Source organism: Juglans microcarpa x Juglans regia, chromosome 4S (genome assembly GCF_004785595.1).
Source record: "Juglans microcarpa x Juglans regia isolate MS1-56 chromosome 4S, Jm3101_v1.0, whole genome shotgun sequence".
NCBI classification, from domain to species: Eukaryota; Viridiplantae; Streptophyta; class Magnoliopsida; order Fagales; family Juglandaceae; genus Juglans; species Juglans microcarpa x Juglans regia.
The window spans coordinates 5,075,767-5,102,107 of NC_054601.1; the positions used below are offsets into that span (position 1 = coordinate 5,075,767).

The 26,341-nt window shown below is 35.5% G+C and overlaps 2 protein-coding genes across 2 annotated transcripts; both read right to left on the minus strand.

Moving 5' to 3' along the window:
• Window positions 1-7,486: 7,486 nt before the first annotated feature.
• On the minus strand, window positions 7,487-9,661 carry LOC121263018 (U-box domain-containing protein 4-like). Its single transcript, XM_041165781.1, has 3 exons — window positions 8,561-9,661; window positions 7,807-7,946; window positions 7,487-7,775 (listed from the first exon to the last, which is right to left on the minus strand). The coding sequence occupies exons 1-2, from the start codon at window positions 9,539-9,541 to the stop codon at window positions 7,884-7,886; spliced, it is 1,044 nt and encodes a 347-aa protein (XP_041021715.1). The 5' UTR covers window positions 9,542-9,661; the 3' UTR covers window positions 7,487-7,775; window positions 7,807-7,883.
• A 12,202-nt stretch (window positions 9,662-21,863) lies between these two features.
• Window positions 21,864-22,616, minus strand: LOC121262747. Its single transcript, XM_041165338.1, has one exon. It carries the CDS (start codon window positions 22,614-22,616, stop codon window positions 21,864-21,866), a length of 753 nt encoding a protein of 250 aa, XP_041021272.1.
• Between the last annotated feature and the right edge of the window lie 3,725 nt (window positions 22,617-26,341).

The following is a 26,341-nucleotide window of genomic DNA, read 5'->3' on the forward strand; positions in this document are numbered from 1 at the left end:
CAAGCAATGAAAATTTCATATCAAATAACATAAAAACTATAAGTTTTAATTATTTCGATATATACCATAATAAATAATATATCTACACTTGTAAGTAGATAATCTGTTTTAAACTTTTCATCTATTACTTCTCTGCCTCCACTCTCGACTAATGTAGTTGGGCTTCACATCCTAAGTCATAGCCCATTTCCAGCCTGCAAAAAGATTTTCTTTAAAAAAATGTACGGTCATGCTTGCAAGATGGGCATAACAATCAATGGAAGCGGAGGCCCAGCTCTTGCATAAGAATTAAAATAAGAATAAGAATAAGAATTACAAAGTTCGTTAAATATGTTTGAATTTTAGAAATTAACATTTATAGTTTTAAAAACTAAAATATTTGTTATTGAATTCGGAGTTTAAAGGGCTTAAATACTGATCGGATAAAATTGATATAAGTTTTTTTACAAAATCCACTTTATACATTACCTAAAGAATATATCTAATCGACAGTCGATTTCATTTTTCCTTCACCGCATACCGTGACGTGGCGAATCAAATCTAAAAGTAATGTATTCTCATTTTTATTTAATACTATCTCAGCAAGAAGTTTACTGACTATGAGACAAGGTATACGGTTCTACAAGGTGTACAGTATAGGCAGCTGTATAACAAGACTCTATCCTAAAACCTCTAAAAAAAACACGCCCTTAAATTTCCGTTTATTTCAACAGAAAATAACTTGTAGTCAGTACCCCTCAAAACTGTTAATTTATATAATTACCCACAAACAATTAAAAAATTGTCATGTATCCCTTATAAAATACCGACACAAATACTCTTCATTGAGAATTAAAAAACGAAAAATAATCTCCACCACATACGTTGTACTGTTGTAGTGGGTATTGTCGACCATAGCAGCGGCTGTTGAGTTGTGACTTGTGAGTCCTGTATTCCATGTATCTCTCTTTTATTTTATTTTTATAATTTTCTAATTTAGAAATTGCTTTTTAAAAATGTTAGGGGTAATTTAAGATTTTTAAGGGGAAAATGGTGAATTGTAAGCTTTTAATATTTTAAAAGCAATAGTCAAAATTGATAATTTAGAATGAATGTAAAGAATAAATCTTCACAATCTCTTCACACTCTACACTCTATTTTTTTTTAATTTTTATTATTTTTTTCTTTTATCAAATATTTATTATATGAATAATGAATAGAAAATTTTAAATAATTAAAAAAGAATAAACTCAAAAAAAATTTTAAAATTTTAAAAAATATAAAGTGTGGAGTGTGGAGTGTGGTAGAGGTTACAAAACTCAAATATAAATATTTACCAGAAGTCGTGCGTACCACTCCATATCGAGGGAAATGACATAATCTATTTGCATTTGAATTTTTATTTTAAGGAAATAAATAAAGATACAAAAGTGATAAAAGTAATACATTTTATATAATAATAAAAAAATGTAATGTGTATGATTATTATTTATTTTTTGCTTTATTATGTATGATTATTCAAAATGGAAAAATGGTGATAATTTGGCATGGAGGAGGACTTTTAGGTGGGTTGGTCTAGTAGTCAAGTTCAATAGAGGATTGTCTATTCGTCGCGTTATCCAAAACAATTAACCCATTTATGCGAATTGAGCAGACACGAGATGCCTGTGTGAACACCATGCAGAATGAAAAAAAGATTGGATTTGCGTGTGTGGACCGTTTACAGGTCGTGGCCAATCAGGGCTTTAGATCTTTCTTTGAGCAAATTTCATGTTGGTGGGCCTTGGCAGTTGATGACCATACCAACCTACCTCGAACTATGCTTCTCAATATTAATTAGGTCGTGCAGGAGTTTTTTTTTTCCACCTTTTTTAAATACAATTATAATCTTTATTCCATGCCGACACATTGTCATGATAAACGATCAATGATTTTGAAAATAGGAAATGACTTGTATAGTTTTTAGAATGCGTAAATTTTATATATATTTTTATATTATTGTGGATAGGCAATTTGACAGATTTTTATTTTACTTTATTTTTATTTATTTGTGATTCGAGAATCGTCAGATAGAAAGTTTGCTATGTTTACCTGACAGATCGCTCGAGTGAACATCAAATAGAGAGTTCGCTCAATACTCACCCGAGCAAATAACTCATGAATTGTGAAATTAAGGTTTTCGCTGTATAATTCAATATATATGTTTATTATAAACAGTATGATCTTCTGGATTAGTATGTTTTCGTATCAAGGTATATTTTATCATTCATCAAGATAATAAAATCTTCTGTAGCTATGTAAACGTAGACACATTGCCGAGCCACGTAACTCTTTGTGTCATGTAATTGAATTCTTGTTTTACTTCACTTTTCTTGCATCATTTTTCACAATATAAGTCTTATTATTTTCAATAAACTTGCACATTTTAAAATTGTATCTCGCATTATTCTTGAAAATAATGCTACATGTATAAGTCATGACATGACATTTTTACGATAAAAATTATAGGTGTGGCATTTTAATGTTAGGTAGAGTCCATAAGATCAATCCAACGTTTTTTTTTTTACCCCTTTCTATTGTTAACAGAAGAAAGGTCTTAAAATCTTAAAGGTGTAAATTGTAAACAGCCTAATACATCAATTAAAAAGTAAAGGAACATACTTGGTGGGGGTAGTTGAGTGCGAAGAAAAATATTCTAAAATTTCAGGAAAATATATATCGCACGAGCATGGAAACACAAATGACATAATCATTACAAGTTTGGAAGAATGTTGGAAACTTTTAGGGTTAGTGGGGGATGCAAAAAAGCTATAAATAAAATAAAAAAAATTAAAAAAAAAAAAGGATAAAAAGAAGATTGTAACGTAAAGTTGGGGAATAATATCTTCTACTACTTTTATTTTCTGAATCGGGTCACAAACATCGACCTTTTCTTCCCAAATTTTGTGCAATTTTTAGTACCCTCGATTATCTGTCCTTGAAAGCGAAACTGAGGATCGAATAGTTAAAATGTTTTATATCATCTCATTTTAATTCATCTCATCATTATAATTTTTAAAATTTTTTATATAAAATATAACAAAATAAAAATAATATTAAAAAATAATATTTTAATAATATTTTATTTTATTTTTAATTTTAATATAAAACCATTCCATCGCCCCTTATCTTACTATTCGAATTGACGTGGAAGCCCAACTACCTCTACGTTATTTCCAAAGTAGGACAACCTTTTTTTGCATTACATTTACGAAATGAATCAATGATACAAGAGTTGCATGGTATACATACTATTTTGCAGCACTACGTCCCATCTCTTTCGAAATAATGACACAATTGACATCTATTTGCGGTCCCCGGGCTGTGTTCTAGCAGCCCCTGTCATAGGGTAACCTTTTTATTGGTCACTCTTAGATACTAATATTCCAAAAAAAATAATATTGAATTAGATTAATTTATAATTTTTTTTATAATTAGTAAATATTTTTCATGAGTAAAATATCCAAAAATCTTTGGGATAGACGATGGAAGATTTAGGTACTTTTAGATTCAGAAAGTATTTCATCTCATTTCATTTTATCTCATCATTATAATTTCAAAAATACTTTGAGACTCGAATTTAGATTTCAAATTTGTGTCCTGAATGAGATTTGTTTTTACATAGTGATTAAAGAAGTTTTTTTAATGATGTTGTAAATTTTTTATTTTTTTAAATATTTATGATGATTAAAAAAATACATGAAAATAAAGAAAATAAAATAAAAAAGTGAAATACACTATTCGGGCCACTTTTTCGGTGGCTGTAGCAAGACTCTTACAATTTTTTCAAATTCTCACATAAAATATAATAAACAATTTAATATTTTCAAATTTCAATTCAACTTTTTTAAATTTTAAATTAATAATAATATTCTAAAAATATTTTTTTTAACTTTTATTTCTCATCTAAAATTATTTTATCTTATTTCTAAATCCAACAGCCCAATTGGCAAAGGACTGTCATTGTCAACCCAATTTGTGGGCATTATTTCACATAAGGAAAATGCTTCTTTGCATTTTTTTTATTTTTTATTTTTTTACTTAATTTTTAAATAATTATTTTATAATGAACATATATTTTTTATTTTCTTAAAATATTTAATGAATTTAAAAAAATGTTAAAAAATCAAAACAATAAAATCTTTTACCTATTCGGTGGTTGTTTCGGTGGACTCCCTCTGTGGGAGTAGCACCGTCCATTTCATAATCAGCCCGGGAATTATTGCACTGTGCAGAAGAATCTCTCTGTTGATGATCCGTTTGAAGCCTCCATTACTGACTTTTACACACGTGCGGTGGGGACTGCTTGTTCTTCGCGCATCCCAAAAAATAGGGGAACACGTGGTTTTGAAAATGATTTGTGGGGGAGGGGGTGGCATAGTGTTTCGATTACATGATTGGATTTTCACTCGATATCTCATTTGTATTCAAAATTTACATCAATTTATTTTAACTTATCTCATTTTATCATTATAATTATTTTAAATTTTCATACAAAATATAATAAACAATTCAACTTTTTCAAATTCTAAAATAACTTTCTTAAATTCTCACACAAAATATAATAAATAATTCAATTTTTATTTTATTATTGACAAACCATCTCAACTCATCTCTAATCCAAACTTCTAAACCATAAACCTCTCTCTCCTTCAAAAATTTCCCAACACACCAAATCATTAGAGGAAAGAAGCTTCTTCTCTCTTTGGTCATTTTATTTCATCTTTATTAAGATTTTGTATGAAAAATACTATTTATATTTATAATTTTATTTATTTAATATTATGAAAATTTTGAAATTCAAAATTAGAATTAAAAGAATGAAAGCTAATAAAATGAAGTGGATACTCGATTGTGGGTAATATTATAGGTACATGTAACACTACTCTTTTAGAGTCACGATCTACGACTTTCAGACCACCATCGAGTCACACACCCCTTGTATAGGGGTCAAATTAGCAACTTGTAAGTTAGTCTCGAGCTAAGGTAAAAAATGAAGTTAAGATATAAAGTCAACAAGAAATATGACAAGTTAACTCAGACTCCTAAGAAAAAAAAAGCTTCACAAGGCAACCACTTCAAAGAAATAGACATCTATATATATGAGGAGATCCCCCACAAAACGGACGAACTCTCAACAAGCTTTCTTCACAGAAGTTCCATACGCCAAACTTCATCTTACATAGCGACTCTAAATGATTTTTCCTAAATTCTTCCATTAAATTGAGCGACTTGTGAGTTATAAAAGAGTCATAAGAGATTGTAAAATTACCCATTATGATAGATTTCGCTCCTAAATAACCCATGAACATAAGCATTATGTCGAACTACATAAATCCTTGTGTCTCTATTTATTTATGTTTATTTATTATTTGTCATATAGATAAATGCGAAGAACACCGTATCGAAACTCGAATCATCTCATTGGTCGGAGATAATTCTTTCCTCCTTTTCGGTCTGTTGTACAAATTAAGACATTAACACCTTGCTAATAGAACCATTGTTGCTCGAGCATTCATACCTGTTAATATAGTAATTGTTGCTCCAACATTCACTCCACAGAATTTGACCTAGTTTTATCGCCACGCTTGGCAACCTCAAACCAACTCATATTGTATTTTTCTTGGTCTCATTTTGACTTATTTTGGAATATCAGCCGATTATCAGCTTGATTTGACACTTTTTTTTGGACAACTTCAAAAATGTTATCGGAAATCTTCGTTAACGGTGGAAGAACAACCAAACTTCTCTGTATTTATAAGAATATATTGAAGAATAAAAAGCAAAATCTTATGCCAACAATCGGCTATTCAAATCTGACTACTAAACAACTATTGTTATATAATTGTTTTTAAAGTAATGATATATATAGTTGTGGAGTGTGTAAATACCGTGCAGTCACTTTAAAAAAGAGTATGATTCACTATTAAAAAATTAATTTTTTTTTATGTGAGTCTTGTATTTATTTATTTTTTCAAAATGATTATACGACGCTTATACACTCACGATTGCGACTTTCATTTATCTTGTTTTTGACACTTCAATGTATACATTTGTTTTCTTTTGGTTGGATGAAAAAACCTCCAACTTGCCGCCTCTCAAACCCAGTCATAGGGTATGTTTGGGTGCATCACTGTTTATATATTATTTTATTATTATTTATAAACAGTTTATTATTATTTTATTATTATTTATAAATGATCTAGATTCTCTTAACAAAATGGGACCGTGAATAAATCAAATCTAATGATAAATCACTCGTTGAAGGGGCGGGGGTAGGGCAACGAACCTACCCCACCCATTCAACAGATACAGGAGAAGGTTGCTCTGCACAACTTTCAAAGGCAACACTTTGATTTTGCCATCTCACAGTAAAGATCGAGTAAAAAGGTAACCATACAACGTCTATTTTTACAAAATAGGACTCGGCCAAACTTTTGACTACAACGTTAACTTTTTAACCTTATGCAAGGTGCTAAAGTTGTGAATTGACTGTTATTTTATCACTTTCTATATTTAAAACGAGAATAATGTCATGTATAAATTTTAAATAAATAATTTTCCTATATTTTTTTAATAAAAAAAGTGATTTTATTAATAAACAATAATATTTTTTATATTTTTTAATATAAAATTTACAATTTTACAAAAAATTACACAAGATTTATCTATTTAAAATTTATATAAATCATGTGGGTCCATAGTTATTCACTTTTTTTAAAGTGATTATACAGCGCTTGTGTACTTACGACTGCAACTATTATTTTTTTTTATCAACCGGCAAATGAACAGAAGTGATTCGTGTTCTCACTCTCTTGCGGGGAAATCGAAATTCAAATGACAAACAAAGCTTGCCTACGACTCTCCTTTTTGGATGATATGAGATGAAATGATTTTAAATAAAAATTAAATGTTAAATAAAATATTATTAAAATATTATTTTTTAATATTATTATTATTTTAAAAATTTAAAAAAATTAAATTGGTTATTATATTTTATGTAAAAATTTAAAAAAATTATAATAATTAAATGAGATAAATTGATAATGCTTACTTATATAGAGATGAATTGAGTTGAATTACGTTATAAAAAGTAATATTTTGTAAATCTTATTAAGATAAATTTTATTTTTTTATATTGAAATGAATTTAACATTTTAAGTTAAAATGTATGAAATAGATTGAGATTAGATTTAATTTTTTTTATAAAAAGTGGAAAAAACAATAAATCTCACAAATAATTTATTTGAAATAAATTAAATTTGATTCCATCTTAAACCCACTCCTGTTGTCTTCCCACGCGATTCTCGCTGGACATCTTCAAATCTAATAATTAATGAGAAAAAATTAAAAGTGGAACCCTCCCTGAGTCCCTCGTCCACCTGCTCTGGCCCTCCCACAGTTATTTTCAATTCAATTCCTCCTCCGAATGATTAACAACAAACCAATCATAACTGACAAGTAGCACTTACCTTTCAATTAGACTTTCTTAGCCACATATCACATCAATATTGAAACTCATACCCATACAGCAATACAAAAACATCGACCACTTTTTTTTATAACAAACTGTACAAACTCCTCCGATGCATACATACATATTTACAATTCAGTTTTTCATTGTATTCTTGCTCTTTTCTCTGTGTGACGACTACATGCGCAAGCGTGGGCGGTGAATACGTAAAATAAGATGCACATACAACTATTTTTATAATCTTTTACATAATCTTATTTAAATTAAAGAGTATTTTATCAAATAATTCCTAAAAGTAAAATCATTTTATGAAAATACCCTCAATTTAAAATATAATTATATAAAAAATTATAAATATATCTTGATGTATATTAATTTATACTAACACCTCTTACGCTTTGGCGCTGATGCTACCGGATCTTGGTCGCCGTAGAAGCTCTATCAGTGTCTCCGCCTGTCCAAATAAGACAACAAACCATACTACACAGTCAGACACAAATTACAATCGATATTGAAATAAAATAAAAGGCTCAAAATGAAAGACTACAATTCATGTAATTTATTTATGTATTCTTTTAGAAAAGGATGAAGACAGTAGTATGCATGAATTGTGTTAAGATTTGAACTACACTGAAATGTTATAATATTATTCTCTATTTTAATTTTTATTTCAGGTCAAGCATGTAGCTTTTCAATAAAAACTTATTTATTATTATTTTTATTATATCGACTCAATATTTTTTTAAAGTGACATCGATTGACCCATAAATAAAATATGTTCCGCTCAATAAATATTGATGATAGAAATGAAAGTTTGGTAGCAATAATTTTTAGATATTTTATAATAACTTTTTATTATAAAATATATAGTAAAAAATAATATTTTTGTAAAAAAAAAATATCCTTAATCACCGGCATTTTTAGACTGAAAAGAAAAGTTCACTGACGAGCCAAACGGTGTTCTCTTCCTGCGTGGAAAGTAGACAGTGACACCGTAGTATTTTCAAAAAAATTTGCCCGCCACGTCAGTCGAAATCCCTGACTACCCGGAGTGTTCGACTTTCTCACCTTTTGCTTGGCGCTATTGGTGCCGGACTGGGACAAGGCCACCAAGGGAGGAATCGCTCCTTCGCGGGCCACCATAGTACGGTACGCCACGCTATCCTCACAAACCTGCAACAAGATGGCCACCGCGATCTCCTTCTGTCTCTGGGACCCCACCTCGATTATCTCCACCAGAACCGGAACACCCCCTTCGTCCACCAACGCTGTCCTCGCTTCCGGTACAGATACCAGTAGGCTCAGCACGTAAGCTGACTTATCCACCATGTTTGAATCGAAATCCGCCATCAATTCCACCAGCGACTTCATGATTCCAGCTTGGACGGCCTTGACCTTGTTCTCCTTCACCGAGCACAGAGAGTACAGTGCAGTCGACGCGTCCTTTTTCCCTCGGGATCCTCCGTTCTCCAAAAGGTTCACCAGGAGGGGAATTGCTCCCGACCGCCCGATTGGAATCTTATTCTCTTCCACTTGCGATAGCCGAAGCAGAGCACAGGCTGCGTTCTCTTTGGCCGTTGAAGTTCCTGTTCTCAGGGCTCGAACCAGAGGCTTAATCGCTCCGGAAGAAGCTAGGAATTCCTTGTTCTCGTCGCACAGCGAGAGATTCAGAATTGCCGTGACGCCGTGTTCCTGAAGATGAGGATCAGCGGAAGAAACCAAAGAAATCAACGGTTTCACAGCACCGGCTTTGGCGACTTTGAGCCTATTTTCCGGTTTATTCTTGGTGAGGAGCCTGATCTCCATGGCTGCTTGCTTTTGCACTTCAATTGAACAGGACTCTAGATCAGAGACGAGTTGACGGATCAGCTTGTCCGAGTTCTCCGAGGAGCAGGCTATGAGGAGTCGCCGGTTCTCGGAAGAAGCCATCGGAAATTCGCCAGATCTATCGCTGTTACAGTCGCTAAAAGCCGAGGAGTGGTCATTGATACTGAGAGAGCTGAAGTCCCTCCCCATGTATGCCTGATTCACCCCATTGTCCCTCTCCATGGTTTCAAATTCCCACTCTTACGGCATCAAATCTCGCCGGATTCATGTGGAAGTGAGACTCGGGAAGTGAGGCGACAGGCCAGAATATATAGGGGCGGTGGGGGAGTGGAGAGACTACTTGGACTCGCTAATGTTTGTTTGGTTTTGAAGTCCTGCTACGTCCACGTGACACGTGTCTCTGCTTGGGCATCAGGAAGGCCATGTGTTCATCATTTTTATTTGTTTTTTTGTTTATTCCGAGAGTGTGCAAGTCTTTATGATATATATATAGGAAAATTCTATACACCATATTATTATTTTATTAAATATAATGTGGTATATTTATTATTATTAAATAATTATTTATTACATATTTTTTTATCATTTAATGATGATAAATATGATACATAATATTTAATATGATCAAAATAGAATGAGAGTGTGGTGTATAACATTACTCATATATTATACATATAATTTTATTATAAGGTCTTGTTCAGGTTTAAAATTCATTTATCTTATTATTATAATTATATTAAATTATTACATAAAATATAATAAATAATTTAATTTTTTTAAATTTCAAAATAATAATAATATTAAAATTAATATTCTAACAATATTTTATTCAACTCATCTAAAATCATTTCAATTTATTTCTCAATTCAAACGGAATTTAAAATGAGGATATTTTTATAATTATATTTTATAGATTATTTTATAAATACATTTCTTATTTAAAATATAATTATATAAATAATAATAAAAATGATCTATATCTATTATTTTTCTTATAAAAAATAGCAAGACACCGTTTAAAAAATGCAATTTTTGCCTACCTCAACGACAGTACAAATCAGTTAGAGATTCAAGAATAGCTGCCTGTCCGAATTGCAGCTTGCCACACCATCGTATAGAGGTCGCGCATTTCGCTTTGAAGCTTTGCCTCACAATCAAATGGACGGGATGGAGTTGAATCTCGAAGGAGTTAAGTATAGGCTCAGCATTGCCGTTCCGGCGTTCGATTATTTCCAGACAAGGCAATGAAGATATTTCAGGAGGCGTTTTACGAATTCGGAAATCGGGGTTTGCGTTTTAAAATGTTTGGACGAGTCTAAGAGTGATTATTAATTTTACAATTTCATCAACCCCTTGTGCTGAATTTTATGCTTAATTTGTTTATGCTTTCTCGATTTCTTTAGTCGTTATTGTCCTCTTAAATATGGTGGCAAGTATAAGTAAGAGCATTGCATTGCTGCCATTGCATATCTGCTCATCTTTAGAAAACCAGTCGGAGTGTCTCTTTCCTGTACTTCTCAGTTCTAATCGAGAGGAACAGAATGAAATTGAATAATCCTTAATAACTCCGATATATACTCTAGTTTGACCATGTCGATCTCGTACAGGTTGTGCTCTTTGAGATTAGTTTCACGACCTGAGTTGCAGACGAGTCCGAATCTCGGTGTGAGAATTTTTATTCAAATAGATCATTTGAACTGTTTCATGAACTAAGCCTTACAGGGAATCTAGCACATGATCGTTAAGAACATAAGTACCAAATCAATTTCCAATAATGTTTACATAACAAATTAAGCTTAACATGAGATGTTGGAATGCACAGCGGAAAAGTACCTCAAGCTCAGCTTAAAGAATTGTTCCACAAGTTTTTCCAGATTGATAAACTCCAAGCGTTTCCTCTTAGTGGCGAAAGTGTACTACGTAGTATGGAACTAGAGTAACACTTAACAAATCCACAGCCTAAGTATTTTATCAAGAGAGAACAAAAAGAGAGAGAGTCTTTTTCTACTTTTCAGATGGTGCCAAAAACACAATTGAGGAGGATTATATATAGTCCTCCTATGCACAGCTGGCCTTAAAGGCCAGCCTTCAATTGAATTGTGAAACGGCAGTAACGCATGGCTTAAAGCCATGCGTTACAAGCAACTGCAGGAGGGGTCAGCCCCACGTGGGCGCCCCTCCATCTAACATCTCCCACTCGCACACAGTGGGCATGACCCCAGGTCAGCATCTCTCTAATGTTCTCAATCCTGTTCATATAAATAAATAGCCGTGCGACCACCAAGCACATCTGTAGAAAGGAGGGAGTACATACACCAAATCTCTCCCTGAGAAGACCAGCATAGTAACATCCCTAAAGTGTCTGGTCATGTCCTAAACTTATTCGATCGCATCAAGATTAAGCATTTTCGAACCCTCTTGAGTTTAAAAAAACTCATAACAATGCTTGACTACCTCCAAATATTTCAATGTGTTCACAACCTTTAGCCGCTACCAAGATGTAGCGTCATTTGTATGACGTCAGCAAACACTATCGAAGATACGATATCGAATAGTCTTCCCTCTACACTCATATCACTCAATTTTGGTCGAACTGCTTTCCCAACAATGCCTCTTTAGACCGTATCAATCATGGCCATAGACAGCATGCCAAAGTAGCAAACATCACAACTTCCATCTCGTGACATAGTCAAAAGTAAAGGACATTTTTTAAGAAATGAGACTCACACAGTGAGAAAGAGTGAAACATTTTACTCACTTACTCATATGGTCGTATAAGCAAATATAGTATGAAACACATGCTACGGTGGATTTCTCTTTCTTAAAGAGCATATGTCTATATCAATACCGTACAGATCTTAGTCTAGCCGCTCCTTAAGCGTCTAACCCGAATTCCTTTATTTGCACGTCTCCAAGGCGTCAAAAAGGAACTCGCATCTGGCTTACTACAGGTTACATGGATGGTGGGGTAACCCATGCATAGTCCTATCAATGGACCTCATCTTAGCTCCCACTAAGGCGACATAACTTTGTGTCAACCAACTTATCCCTTTGGACAAGTACCTAGGGACACAATGTCTCATCTCTACTCGCTACTTAAGCGCTAGAGGCGATCGCTTGTGTGAGTGAGTTGATCTAAGCCTGTTGACATATTTTGTGTGTGTGTATTAAAAACAATACGATAAAAATAAAAACTGAATCATATTGTATTAATATCCCAAAGGAAAGGTTACATCTCAGTGTTATTTGAAACACAAATTACATTTACAGTCTACGCAGTCCTAGATTCCTAACATGAGCCTCAAAGACATCTCTTGCAATAGGCTTCGTTAAGGGATCAGCAACCATGCGACTCGTAGAAAGGTGTTTCAGAACCACTTCCTTTTGCGCTACCATGTCTCTGATGTAGTGATATCTGATATCTATGTGTTTGGTTCTTCCATGATACTTTGAGTCTTTAGCATATGCGAAAGCTGCCATGTTATCGCAGAATATCGTCACTGGATCTGAAGTATCCGTGCCAATGTCTAAATGCTTGAGGAACCTCCGTAACCAAACAGCTTCTTGAACTGCTGCAGAACAAGCTATATATTCTGCCTCCATAGTGGATAAAGCTATACAGGGTTGTTTCTTGCTGCTCCATGTAATGGCGCCTTTATTGAACAGAAAGACATACCCAGTGGTTGATTTGCGCTCATCTAGGTCACTGCCCCAATCGGCATCACTATAACCTCTTAGATGCAAATCTGAACCCTGATAGCACAACACATAGTCTGCAGTTCCCTTGAGATATCGCATAATCCTTTTGACCGCTATCCAGTGAGCCAGTCCGGGGTTGGATTGAAATCTACTCACTAAGCCAACTGCATAGCATATGTCAGGCCGAGTACACATCATTGCGTACATCAGACGACCCACAGCATTAGCATAAGGGACACGAGTCATCTTTTCCTTTTCTTTTTGAGTCTTAGGACACAACACTTTAGACAAGTTCTCGCTTCTTGCAACAGGGGTGTCAATGGGTTTACATTCATTCATTAGGAAGCGCTCGAGGACTTTCTTTATGTAAGTCTGTTGTGACAAACACAAAAGTCTCTTTGAGCGATCTCTATAGATTTTAACTCCCAGAATGTATTCTACCTCACCCATATCCTTCATCTCAAAATTGAAGGATAACCACTCTTTTGTGGCGACTATCATCCCTTTATCATTTCCAGCTAGTAGTATGTCGTCAACATACAATGACAACATAATGAAACTCTTCTTGGACCTTTTGACATAGACACAATGGTCCTCTATGATCATCGTAAACCCATTCGAGAGAATGGCTCGATGAAATCTAAGGTACCATTGTCTAGATGATTGCTTTAGGCCATATATAGATCGTTTGAGATTGCACACTTTGCGCTCTTGACTTTTGACCACAAAACCCGTTGGTTGATCCATATAGATCTCCTCATCTAGTTCTCCATTGAGAAATGCTGTCTTAACGTCCATTTGGTAGAGTTCCAAATCCATATTTGCTACTATAGCTAGAATCAGGCGAATTGAGGCAAACCTCACCACTGGTGAAAAAGTTTCCTCATAGTCTATACCCTCATGTTGGGTATATCCTTTCGCCACTAAACGAGCTTTGTACTTATCTATTGATCCATCCGACTTGCGTTTGACCTTAAGAACCCATTTGTTCCCAATAGTTTTACGCCCTGTCGGTAGATCAACCAGATCCCAGACCTGGTTTGTCTTCATAGACTCAATCTCATCATTAAGAGCTTTCATCCACTCATCTTTAGTAGAAGATGAGAGAGCTTCATGAATCGTCCTAGGCTCATCATCATCATGCGGAGCTACCATAAAAGCTTCCAATTCAATCTCAAAACGACGACAGGGAATCCTTTCACGTGTGCTTCTACGCGGCTGAGGTTGTTGTGATTGATTGACAAGTGATGTGCTCCCACTCGGATTCAAATCCTTTTTATAATTTGTAGGAGCTTGAAGAATTTCTTCCTCATTCTCAACTAAATTCCTTTGAGCACTTTCCTCTTGTTCCACAATCTCATGAAGTTCTAAACTCCTATCAACCTCACCTCTACTTAGAAACTCATCTTCAATGAAATCCACATCTCGTGACTCAATCTCAGTCACACACCCATCAGATTGTTCACCTATTAACACATACCCTTTAGAGTGTTCTGAGTACCTTATAAAGATACACTTCTTCCCTCTAGGGCCTAACTTCCCATACTTATGAGAAAGATCGTGAACAAAACCCGTTGAACCCCATGGCCGCAAGTTACTCAAATTGGGTTTCTCGCCGGTCCATAGTTCATATGGGGTGGAAGTTACTGATTTGGAAGGCACTCGATTAAGAATGTAGGCAGCAGTCAAAAGTGCATCCCCCAAAAAGAAATTGGTAGGTTTGCTTGCGCCATCATTGACCTAACCATCTCAAGCAGTGTTCGATTTCTCCTTTCCGCCACGCCATTTTGCTGCGGCGTACTTGGCATCGTCAACTGTCTTTTGATTCCTTTTTCATCACAGAGCCTTTTAAATTGCTCAGAGAGATATTCTCGTCCTCGGTCAGTTCTTAGACCTTTTAAACTCTTGTCTAACTGATTCTCAACCATTCTTAAATATCGCCTAAAGCATTCCAATGCTTAAGACTTGTGGGAGATTAAGTAGACATGACCGTAACGTGAAAAATCATCTATAAATGTGATGAAGTAGACACCTCCGTGTCTTGCCCTCACACTCATTGGACCACAGATGTCAGAGTGGACTAATTGCAGTGGAAAAGATGCCCTAGTGGCTTTTCCAAACGATTTTCTCTTAGCTTTTCCCATTAGACAATGTTCACATGTGGGCAAGATGACCTTAGCGAGATTGCCTATAAGGCCTTCTCTTGCTAACCTAGTCATTCTATCTTGCCCTATATGGTCAAGCCTAGTATGCCATTTATATGAATCCAAATTATCAGATGTAGAAAGAAAAGCAATAGACTCATTTATATTTGAATAATCTAAATTCAATATCATAAAACCGTCTTGTAGAAAAGCATTACCATAAAACACATGGCCCAAATAAAAGGAAACATAATTGTTTTCAAATACAATACGAAAACTAAGTCTTAATAGATTGACTACAAAAAGTAAGTTTCGTCGGATCTCGGGAGCGTATAACACATTGTGAAGGAAAAGAGTGCGGCCACCCCGCAAGTCCAGCTTGTAGGTACCAAGTTCCAGTACCTCCACGCTAGCTCCATTCCCCACCTTGATATCACGGCTCCCAGCTGGAATCCGGCGATACTCCACAAATCCGACTCTATCTCGCGCTATGTGTTCGGTCGCTCCTGAATCAACGGTCCACACAGGATAGGAGTGAGCAACCATCACATGGCTAGTTACAAAAACAATGCAAGAAAAGTCAGAGTGTACCTTCTTCGGCTCAGTGCAGTCACGAGCGAAGTGGCCATTCTTTCCACAGTTGAAGCACTCTAATTTTGACTTGTTCTTCCCGCGCTTGCCCCTCTTGCTGCGCTGAGAAGTTCCTGACACCTTCTTAATTTGTCTAGCAGTTACGCCATTCTTGGACTTCTTGCGTTTAGGCCTTGGTGCCTTACGCGAACCAGAATCAGCCACATAGGCCGTATGATTGGGCATAGCAACCTCTAGGCACTCAGCCTCCAATTCCAAGTGACGCGAGACATCATCAAAGTCTTTGATATTCTCGTTATGCGTCAGGTTCTGGCTCATATTCTCCTAAGAATTCGGCAGTGATCTAATCACTGCCTGGACTTGCTGTTCATCAGTCAGGTTGTTTCCTGCCGACTTAAGTTCGCGGATCATGGTTGACATAGCCCTAAGATGCTGCTTCATCGTGTGGTCAGAGCGCATCTTATAGGAGTCAAACCTCATGGTTAACCCACGCAACCTAGTGGCTGAAGTTCCACCAAACTTCAACTTCAAAGCCTCCCACATGTTTTGGGCAGTGTCATAGATCTCGAACTCACACTTTAGATCATTGTGCATGCTGCTTAACATTATTATGCGCGGGTACCGACTTTTCTTAGCCCATTGAGAATAGACTAGTTGATCTATTTTGTGTTGTTCCGAGGTCCCTTCCCCGGGCGCAGTAAGGGAGTGAGATAAGGCCTCCAAGACCTCTTGCTCATCTAAGACATATTGTATCTTGCGATGCCAAATGTCGTAGTTCTCCCCATCCAATTTCTTCCCTTTGTTTAAATCGGCAACTATACTCTTAGATGTCATTTCACTACAATACGCAAAGAAATGATATTACACACACACCTAAGAAATCTGCCGCGTCCATCCAAGCTAGAAAAAGAATAATTTAGACATGTCCCAAGATCGAAAAATCGCTAGACTTCAGAATCATCTCTTGCGCCACAATATCCAATTATTAAATTTTTAACCTAATTCCCGCGCAAATTTAAAAAAAATATGGGAGAATTAATCATCATAAATCTCAACCATACTCCCACTATCTTAAGTAGTCATCTAGTCCTAGTCACATGTAAAGACATAACCTACTAAAATCGCAGTAACCTTTTGGGGCAGTCTACAAGGACAGCTACTCCAACCACAGTAACCTGTTGGGCCAGTCTACAAAGATGGTTCATATAAGACCATTACAATCCATTTTTCTTGTTCCATCAGTGCATTTACAGTTCTTACTGGAGTCACTGTGGTCTTTTGGCTATACAGTGCATTTACAGTTCTTACTAGGGTCACTGCAATTTTTTTTTCAGTCTATCATTTACACTGACAATTCTAAGTAAGACTACTTAGTGAAAATTTTTCTATTTTATCAATAAAGACTAATGTATAAACATTCAAGCCTAACATTCATAGATGATAAAATAATCACATATCCACATGTTCAATTCACATATACATGTTATCACATTTAATATAACAAATTAAATAAAAGATCACATGTATTATAACATAATGGAATAAAAAAAATATAGCATGAATATAACTATATATTCACATGTGATCACAATTAATCTAAAACATTAAATAAAAATCACATGTAATATAACAATATATCTTAGCATATATTAAGTCATGCTAAATTTTTTTTTTAATAGAAACAAAATAAATGCATAATAAATACATTAAAAAAAACCCCACCTAAACCAAAGGGAAGTCGAAACCCAGTGGTGCATGCAGCCTTTGACCGGTGGTCCTGGGTTCGAGTCCCAGAGATGCCAATTTTTATCCCCTTCATTTTATTTTCTGTAAAAAAAACAAGGTTGGGCCCTTTTTTTTTTTTTCGAAAAACACTGAAGGGCCGAATGGCCCAAAAAAAAAAAAACAGTGGGCCAAGCCCAGCCCGAGTCACCTTCAACCTTCAGAATCGGTACTGTTCATGTGAACAGTACCGAGAAAAACACAGTGGCTTGAAGCCACCGTGACAATGCGCCACCGTCCTTGGGCTGGACGGCAGAGCACTCACCGGAGTGCTCTGAACGCCGTGGGCTGCTCCACATGGTGCGCGCGGCACCATGCGGTGCGCGCTGCATCACGCATTGCGCGCGGCACCGCTGGGTGCAAGCCATACCCGCCGGGTGCGCGCGGCACCCCCCAGGTGTGCGCGGCACCTCCGTGGTGTGCGCTGCACCGCGGTGGTGCGCGCAGCACCTCGCTTGTGAGCGCTGCACCACGGTGGTGCGCGCAGCACCACAGCGTTGCTGCTCGCAGTGCCTTGGGCTGCTCCACCTGGGCTGCTCCACCTGGTGCGCAATTTTTTTTTTTTTTAAACATAAAAAAAGAGAGAGGATAAAAAAAAAAAACATCATACAAATCTCAAACATATGCGAAAAAAAAATATAAACTGGAAGCAATTCATAAAATGGCTCTGATACCAATGTTGGAATGCACAGCGGAAAAGTACCTCAAGCTCAGCTTAAAGAATTGTTCTACAAGTTTTTCCAGATTGATAAACTCTAAGCGTTTCCTCTTAGTGGCGAAAGTGTACTACGTAGTATGGAACTAGAGTAACACTTAACAAATCCACAGCCTAAGTATTTTATCAAGAGAGAACAAAAAGAGAGAGTCTTTTTCTATTTTTCAGATGGTGCCAAAAACACAATTGAGGAGTAGTCCTCCTCTGCACGGCTAGCCTTAAAGGCCAGCCTTCAATTGAATTGTGAAACGGCAGTAACGCATGACTTTAAGCCATGCGTTACAAGCAACTGCAGGAGGGGTCTGCCCCACGTGAGCGCCCCTCCATCTAACATGAGAAATGTTTAGGAATCTCAGGGTTCGAAAATTTACATTATGTTTTATTCCATAGGATGAGTATGGTCAACCATAGATTCAATTCAAACTTTAAAGTCTTCATTAATTCATGACATAAGATGCCGGCAAAAACCTTCAGCTGGGGCAGGAGATGCTAAATTGTTTGCTTGGATTTAGCGATTCAGTGATGAACTTACTTTTCTCATTAATAACTAAACATGGCCTGCTGTCCAGCAAGGATCTTGATTGAAGTCTGATTACGAGGTTACTTGGGACAAAGGTAGTTTTTACTTGAATTGTTGCTGCTTGAGCTTTGCCAACCTTCTCTTCCCTCGTCAAAATATTTTTGGTTCACAGGCTAAAATGAACTAGAGCCTGGTCTTGATGCTGCTTCAGACATTCATTTAGCAAACTCATCCATGTATTCTGGTGCTACACTGAATAGTAAAATGGTATTTGCCATTTTGTTGATGGTGCTACCCTGAATTTGTTTGTCATTTTGTTTATTAGATCAAGAGGAAATTACTAGTTCCAATGGCGGCGTTAAATTACAAGAAAGAGTAGTTCTATTGGGGTTTTTCACGTTCGGCTATATGTGGAAGCGGATTGAGTTTTTCTTTTAAACATAGCTAGTTGTGGCCCAAAACGCTCTCAAATAAATAGAGTTGGACTCAAACTACAACAGTCAATTAGGTAATGGTTTCCTTTTAAGTACCAATAGAACGTTCCAAATCAAAGAAAATTTTGGTTCCCAATTGTCCGATGTTTCAAGTGTTCGAATGAAACATTGGTCGATATCTAATTGATATATGCTATATATGTATGTGTGGGTAAGCCTTATACTTCTTGTGAAATAACTGTGTTTGGATGTTGAACTGAGTTGAGTTGAGATGATAAAATATTATTAGAATATTATTTTTTAATATTATTATTATTTTAAAATTTAAAAAAATTGAATTGTTTATTATATTTTGTGTTGAAATTTGAAAAAGTTGTAATGATGAGTTGAGATGAATTGAGATGATTTTAGGTTCCAAACGAAGCCCTAGTTAGTTGCCTAGGCTAGAACCTGGGACAAGAATCACGTAGAATCGAAACCATCATCTTAACCATCTACTTGAACAACTAGGATGTTTTTAGCCTTGGGGAAGGTTGGGGGCTGAATCCATTTATGTTTTATGGGCAAAGAGCCTGTCCTCGAAAAAGCTATAGCAAAGTAAATTATGGCCAATCCGCGAAACCCCCATTAATCTCAAGGAGAACTGCTATGTCCACAAATCCTGTATTTTGAAGCTTCACTGCATTACTGAAATGGTCTTTAATATTTCCTCCTCCATTAAGAGCTGAGCCTATTTTCAATGCAAAACGTTTGGAGTTTAGGACGACATTTTTTTTCCCCTGGACAACAAGAAGTTACGGGGATTGAATCGTGACCAACCAGAAAGTGCAGGTGCACTAGGGCTACAAGGCCTTTGACCATTAGGAAAAGACATGCTTATGTTTTTTGGATGAAGCGTCTTAAATTATCTTGAGTTCTAACTAGAATTTAAAGAGAAAAATATAGTGTGGTTGTGAATCTTACAATACCTAGTGCTATTTATTGATTATTTATGTTGTTGGAGTTATCTAGACATACATCAATAAATATTATAAGATTTATTGATCTTGTCTATCTCTCTCTAAAATTCAATTTCTATAACTGAAACAGAAAATTATGGAGAAGCTAATTGCTTGAAGATTAAGGGTGATGCCCACATGATACGGGGCGGGGTGCACCCTTTCCTGCACCCCACCCCCGTTGGGTATTCTCCCTGCGGGGCAGGGTAGCGGGGGCGGGCCTCCGCTGCCCACCCCTATTGAAGATCATTTGTAAACAGGTAAATGAAGAGATAAACTAATTCAAATCATGATAATACTAGTAAGAATTATGATCTGCTGACTTATTAGGCACCAGAGTTTTCTCCAACCGACCTTGATTGGCAAATTTCGTGCTTGATCACATTTTGTTTTGCACGAATCAGTGGGTATAAAGATATAAGTCCAGGCGTTGTAAAGTCAACTTTATAAACCGGCATGTTATGAGGCCATGGAGAAGGAGCAGTATTACAGGAGGTTAGGGTTACATGGCATCGAAGACAGCTGAGAAGACAAGGCAGAAGTGAAGTGAAGTGAGTTCGTATGGAAGTCAAGTGAAGTAAAACACCTGGTAACAAAACGCACAGCAGCAGCCAAGATTGAAAGCGCACCGTTTCATTATGTCTAAGGTGCACCGTTTCGTGGGATATTAAAAACTCACCGTTTGCTTTAGTCCAGTTATTGCATTTCGTATTTGTATTTCTTTAAGTGTTCTAGAATGTGGTATTTTATTTTCTGCTTTATTCTGTTATGAGTCAGGACACGTGTCCATATGTTATTGTTTGGGTTAGTTACTCCTGCGTGGGTATTAGGAGGAGTCCGGTGCACAAGAACACTATCTGAGAATTATCCTGAAGAATATTGAATCAAGCTTTTGGGAGGTTAAGGGGCCCTCGAAGAACCCTATATCCATTTCGTTATTCCATTCCAGTTTCCTGAACATTCTTACAAACATATCAGCTGCATGCATTTTTTCCATCCTTTATCAACCCAGATCAACAGCTTTATCATCCATTTACAGCATATACAACACAGGAACCTTACACGGCACGAAATGGGATCTGAACAATTCAACCGTTGATCTCAACAAATCAAACAATTGTCTGTTAATTCAAAATTCTGCAGCATTGACTAGCAGACTAGTCGCGACGAACGGTTTGACCCGGCGGCTTTATGCTATTACAGGTCGTCTTCTTGAAAATCTATGTTCCTTTCAGGCTTCAGCATTATCCCTCTCTTTAGGCCCTCCATCAAACAAATAAACATATCAATTTATTACATATGAACACGTTTCGAAAAGTACAACATTTTCATGCAGAGATAATCGATCCACAATCACGAGAATTCCCACAGCTTCTCTTTAATTGAACTCTGACAAACTCACTGTGCCATACAAAACATACTAGATGACACGGGTTTCTTAATTTCAAGCTAGCCTAACTCTCACCACATAGTACTCACGATAATGTACATTTGTGAGCCTGTCAAAGAGACATCGAATTCCCAATCCAACCAACAGGTGAAAAAACAAAACTAAAAAACAAAACCCGAGTAATTTACATCAATGAACACAACAAACGAATTATTAACCACCTCAAAAAACAGAGAGAAAGGAGGGAGTCAGATCATCGGCCTATTCCTGATCACCAGCTTTTCTGATGACTGTGATGTGGCGCTGACTTGCCTTCCACAACCCCAGAAATGCTTCTCATATATTCTTTACTGTTCTCCTTGATCACCATCTTCTTCTCGCTCAATTTTCTGACATAATCTTTCTTCTTTGTTGACCTTTCTGTGTTTGAGCTCTCCTTCAAGGTAGGGACTATGTACCACCCTAGACAGGTACAAAGTATTGCAAAAGTTCTTCCAAACATAGTCAATAGCAGCAAAATCAAGATTATAATAGCTGGCAGATAGTAAGATGGCCGCCTCCATTTATCCAACTTCATGTCCCATAAAACCCTCTTCTTCTTACGCTTTTCTTTGGGTTCCGATATTTCTGGCTGCTTCACTTGTTTCGAATCAGCGTCTGAGATCTCAAACAGTGTGATCTCTTCGTCTTCTTTCCCATCCCTGGTCTTAGTTTTGCCTTCCTTGTTGGTCTTGGACTTTACCACAATTGGAACGCAATCATTTGAGTTCGAGTACACAAAGCGCACCATAGAGATATCTCGGGAGTCCATTTGTGAGTAAATCTTGTTCCTCTTCTCTTCAAGATCATTTAAAAGTGCAGAAAACTTGTCGAGCCCACGACTGGAATATGGGTTTCTGTTGTTCCTCCTATTCTTTCTTGCTTTTGTTGGTGATGAACAAGGACTATTGTTCCATGGGTCTCCTTGATCTTCTTCATGATGAAAAGTACTGCCGCCACTGCCACATATTAAAAGATTCAGCATCTGGAAAAGGGAGTTGGGGGCCGGGTACTGGTTTTGAGAAACAGCTTAGTTTTCTTATTTGGTTGATGAAAGGAGAGAAAGAGAGAGCTACAGGTATTTATTTGCAGGGTATGCTTGGCTGGACTCATGAAAGCTACAGAGCAGGTTTGAAAACAAAGAAAACCTATAGAAGCTTCCCCGGCCCACATTATACATGATATGATGATCTGGGCATTGTTTGACTTCTTGGGAAGGAAGAAATTAGAAGCATATGGAGTTTATTCTTCCCACATGACTATTTCACATCGAGGAAAAATGTACACCGTAGGATAGGAATAAAGATTTATCCACGTGCCATTGATAAGGACTATTGAATGACCAGTACCAGCATACATTAATAACGATCCTGGCCTTCTTCTTCAACTTTCTTCTAGAAGGAGCTAGCACCTAATAAACATTAATTGCTTGGAGAGGCGCATTGATTTGGTTGGCTTTTGTCGCCATTGCTAGCTAGGTGAAATGATGGAATTCTTTTAGAAATGGCAATGAGCAAAAACATCCTATCCTCCTCACGGTTCTACCTTGACCAATTAATATACATTGAGAGTTATTTTAAATTAATATAATCTAGGTCATGTTGCGGTGATTTTTATTTTTTGTTTTCCATAAAAATGGAAAAAGAACCCAATTCAAGAGGGAGAGTGCTAAAATGCTAAAAAAGAGTTGAACAATATTTCTCAAATATTTAAATTTGTTTGAAAAATTATAACAATAAATATTATAGTAATTCTATATATAACCATAAAGTGCGTAAATGCCGTGTAATCATTTTAAAAAAAGTGAGATTTACTATTAAAAAATTAATTTTTTTTCATGTAGATCTCATATTTTATTCACTTTTTTAAAGCGATTACGCGACAGTTACACAATTCACAGTTACAAATATCTTTTCTCTAAATATTATAAGATCAACTTCATGCAAGATCTATCTTTATTCTACTTAAAATCCTCAAATTAGAAAAAAAGAATTTAAACAAACACCTTTTCACATTCTCCGTTCAGAATATAATATAAATGATTGAGTTTACCATTTATTATCAGCTTAATTTTTTTGAGATTAGTGATAATTTGAAAGACCTTAACATAAATATCTATAGATTATATTCATATTGAATCGTTTGTGGAGAGTGCGTGCGTTTCTTTATTTATTTATTTATTTATTTTTTACTTTTTTTGGCGGGGGTGCAGGCCGGGGTCTCGTGTTGGATGGAATCGTGGATGGTGTATTGACGATCAAGAATAGAATGATTAAACTTAGCTGGTAACTAATGTTGTTAAGCACGACATGGCACGTACGTTTCTTTTTTGTTTTTCTTGGCACGAGTATATGGCGTCACCGTCAATATTTTCACACACATGCTCGGAACATGAAATTGATTATGGTATTGGTACCTAATTGATTAAGAGTAAAGTAAAAGTAATGTCAGATATAATTTATGTACAATTTTTGTATATTCCCATTTAAAAAAGTGAAGTATTTTTTAATGTGATTTCCAAATTTATCTAATTTTTTTTTTAAAAAAATGTACGAGACTTGCACACTAGCTTAATACTACAAATCTTTTTCTATTGATCAATGATGTGATAGACTTTTTTTGATGCTAGGTATAAATAAAAGAAATCACATACAATATTAAATTTACATTTGTTTTCACAGATCAGATAAGTTGAGATAAAATTAAATTGAAAGTTAAATAAAATAATATTAAAATATTTTTTTAATATTATTTTTATTTTAAGATGTGAAAAAGTTAAATTATTTATTTTATTTTATATAAAAATTTAAAAAAATTATAATAATTAGATGAGAATAATTGTGAAAACAAACGAGATATGTCCTAACCAATGTACGTAATTTATTTCCGGAACTTTTTTTATTTTATGTTTTTAATTATTTACACGTGCATATGGATCCTCTAAATATGTCCTAAATAATAGGAAGAATCCAAAGTCCATAACCCATAATTACGCTTTAATCATATATGGCAACTCAAAAGCAAGACAACTGCTACTAATTCCCCCATTTAGCGCAAATCTATAGATATATAATAGCCTGTATCATCAATTATAACATAGTACTATTTTTATTTTGAAAAAATAAATAAAAACTATAACCTCGTACGTACATACTTTATATAAACTTCACCTCCAACTGTCAATACAGATCATTGTATTACAATTTAAATGCAAAACCTCCAACTTGGGCTAATTAATTGGTTTATAAATAAATTTATAAGCTTGAATATTGGTTTAGGTAGGAATTAGCATCTAGAATCATGATTAATTAATTGGATCGATGTCAAAAATACCAAACCATGCACGTGGTAATTAGGGTAAAACTAGAAAGATATACAAGGCCGCAAGATCAGTACTAGTGGGAACTGAGATGATCAAGAGATTATCCTTCCAACTTGCTCATGATGTCGAAGTTTACTGTATGCATATAGCTGAGCATCAATTGGAAGGCGACGACCTGGCCTTCTGGAAGCTGCAGAACTAATGAATCAAAACCTCTCGATTTCGAAGGAGAAAAAACAGTGACAGCGATGTTGAAACATAATTCCGGATCAAGTCTTCTGTCTTATCTTCCGGATCGAAGATCACATTCGACAAATATATGTATGTACGTCCGAAAGGCCAACGACTCCACAAAGAGAACAAAATCAACGCCCTGCATGGAAAATAGGTTTGTTAATTTATTATTATTACTATGTTTCTTAAAGTCCACATGCCTTGAGGACCACGCTCCCAATGGCTGGTAACGTGGAATATTCAGAGAGGATATGATCATCATGATCATGATCAGGGTCGATTGATCTGTGTTCATGAATCTGCATTATCTCCCTCTTTTTTTTTTTTTTTTTTTTCAATTACTTTTTGGGCACGTAAATACTGGTATACAAAGATAATAATATTAGCACTTTTTAAAGTCTTTGTTCTCCAATTATTTAAGTTCGTTGATACGTACAAGGCAAATTAAGGACTGCTACTCAGAACTACTGGGTTTGGACGGGTCACTAATGAACCCGTAACGTGCGTAGGCTATTAGGAATCGACCATAAATAACATCATTTAATTTTCTCACAGATAAATGCAGCTTAATTAATTATATATAAAGCCTTTTGTATCCGATAAACGTACGTAACCATGTGCGAGCTTTCAATCAGCTAAATTTGATAATCTCACAACTTATAGTACTACTTTTCTAGTTATAGGATTCAATCACTTTCGCTATTAATATTACATGAAATTGATAATAAAATCTAATTTTTCATGGGTTTAAATTTGTGGTAGGAGCTCATAAATGAATATTGTACTTAGAGCAATTTTATTTTCAAGTCAGTGTAAACACATTTAGTAAAGTATTTATATAATATTATTTCATTTGAAAAATATATTTTAAAATTTAAATCTTATGAATTAAATCTAAGTATTTAAGTAAGGTATATAGTATACTTTATAGTTTATACACCGACTCTAGACAATAGAATAACTCTTTGCACCTAATTCCTTCCACCAAACTGGGAGTCGTCCCATGAGCACGCCCATGGTACTAGAAAAATTAGTGAGCTCAGATCTTCCACATTTACATCCCACTCATCTCCCTTAGCCGTGTGGTACGTAGGGTTGTATAGAAACTGATGGAATCGACTCGACGTGAACCGACTGAAATAGATAGAAAATCG

Bases quoted from the DNA above. Each gene is read 5' to 3' on its own strand.
- LOC121262747 (XM_041165338.1), bottom strand. From the start codon at position 22,616: ATGCTGAATCTTTTAATATGTGGCAGTGGCGGCAGTACTTTTCATCAT.
- LOC121263018 (XM_041165781.1), bottom strand. From the start codon at position 9,541: ATGGAGAGGGACAATGGGGTGAATCAGGCATACATGGGGAGGGACTTC. The intron at 7,947-8,560 runs GTGAGAAAGTCG...TTATTTGGACAG, and splicing joins CCAATAGCGCCAAGCAAAAG to GCGGAGACACTGATAGAGCT.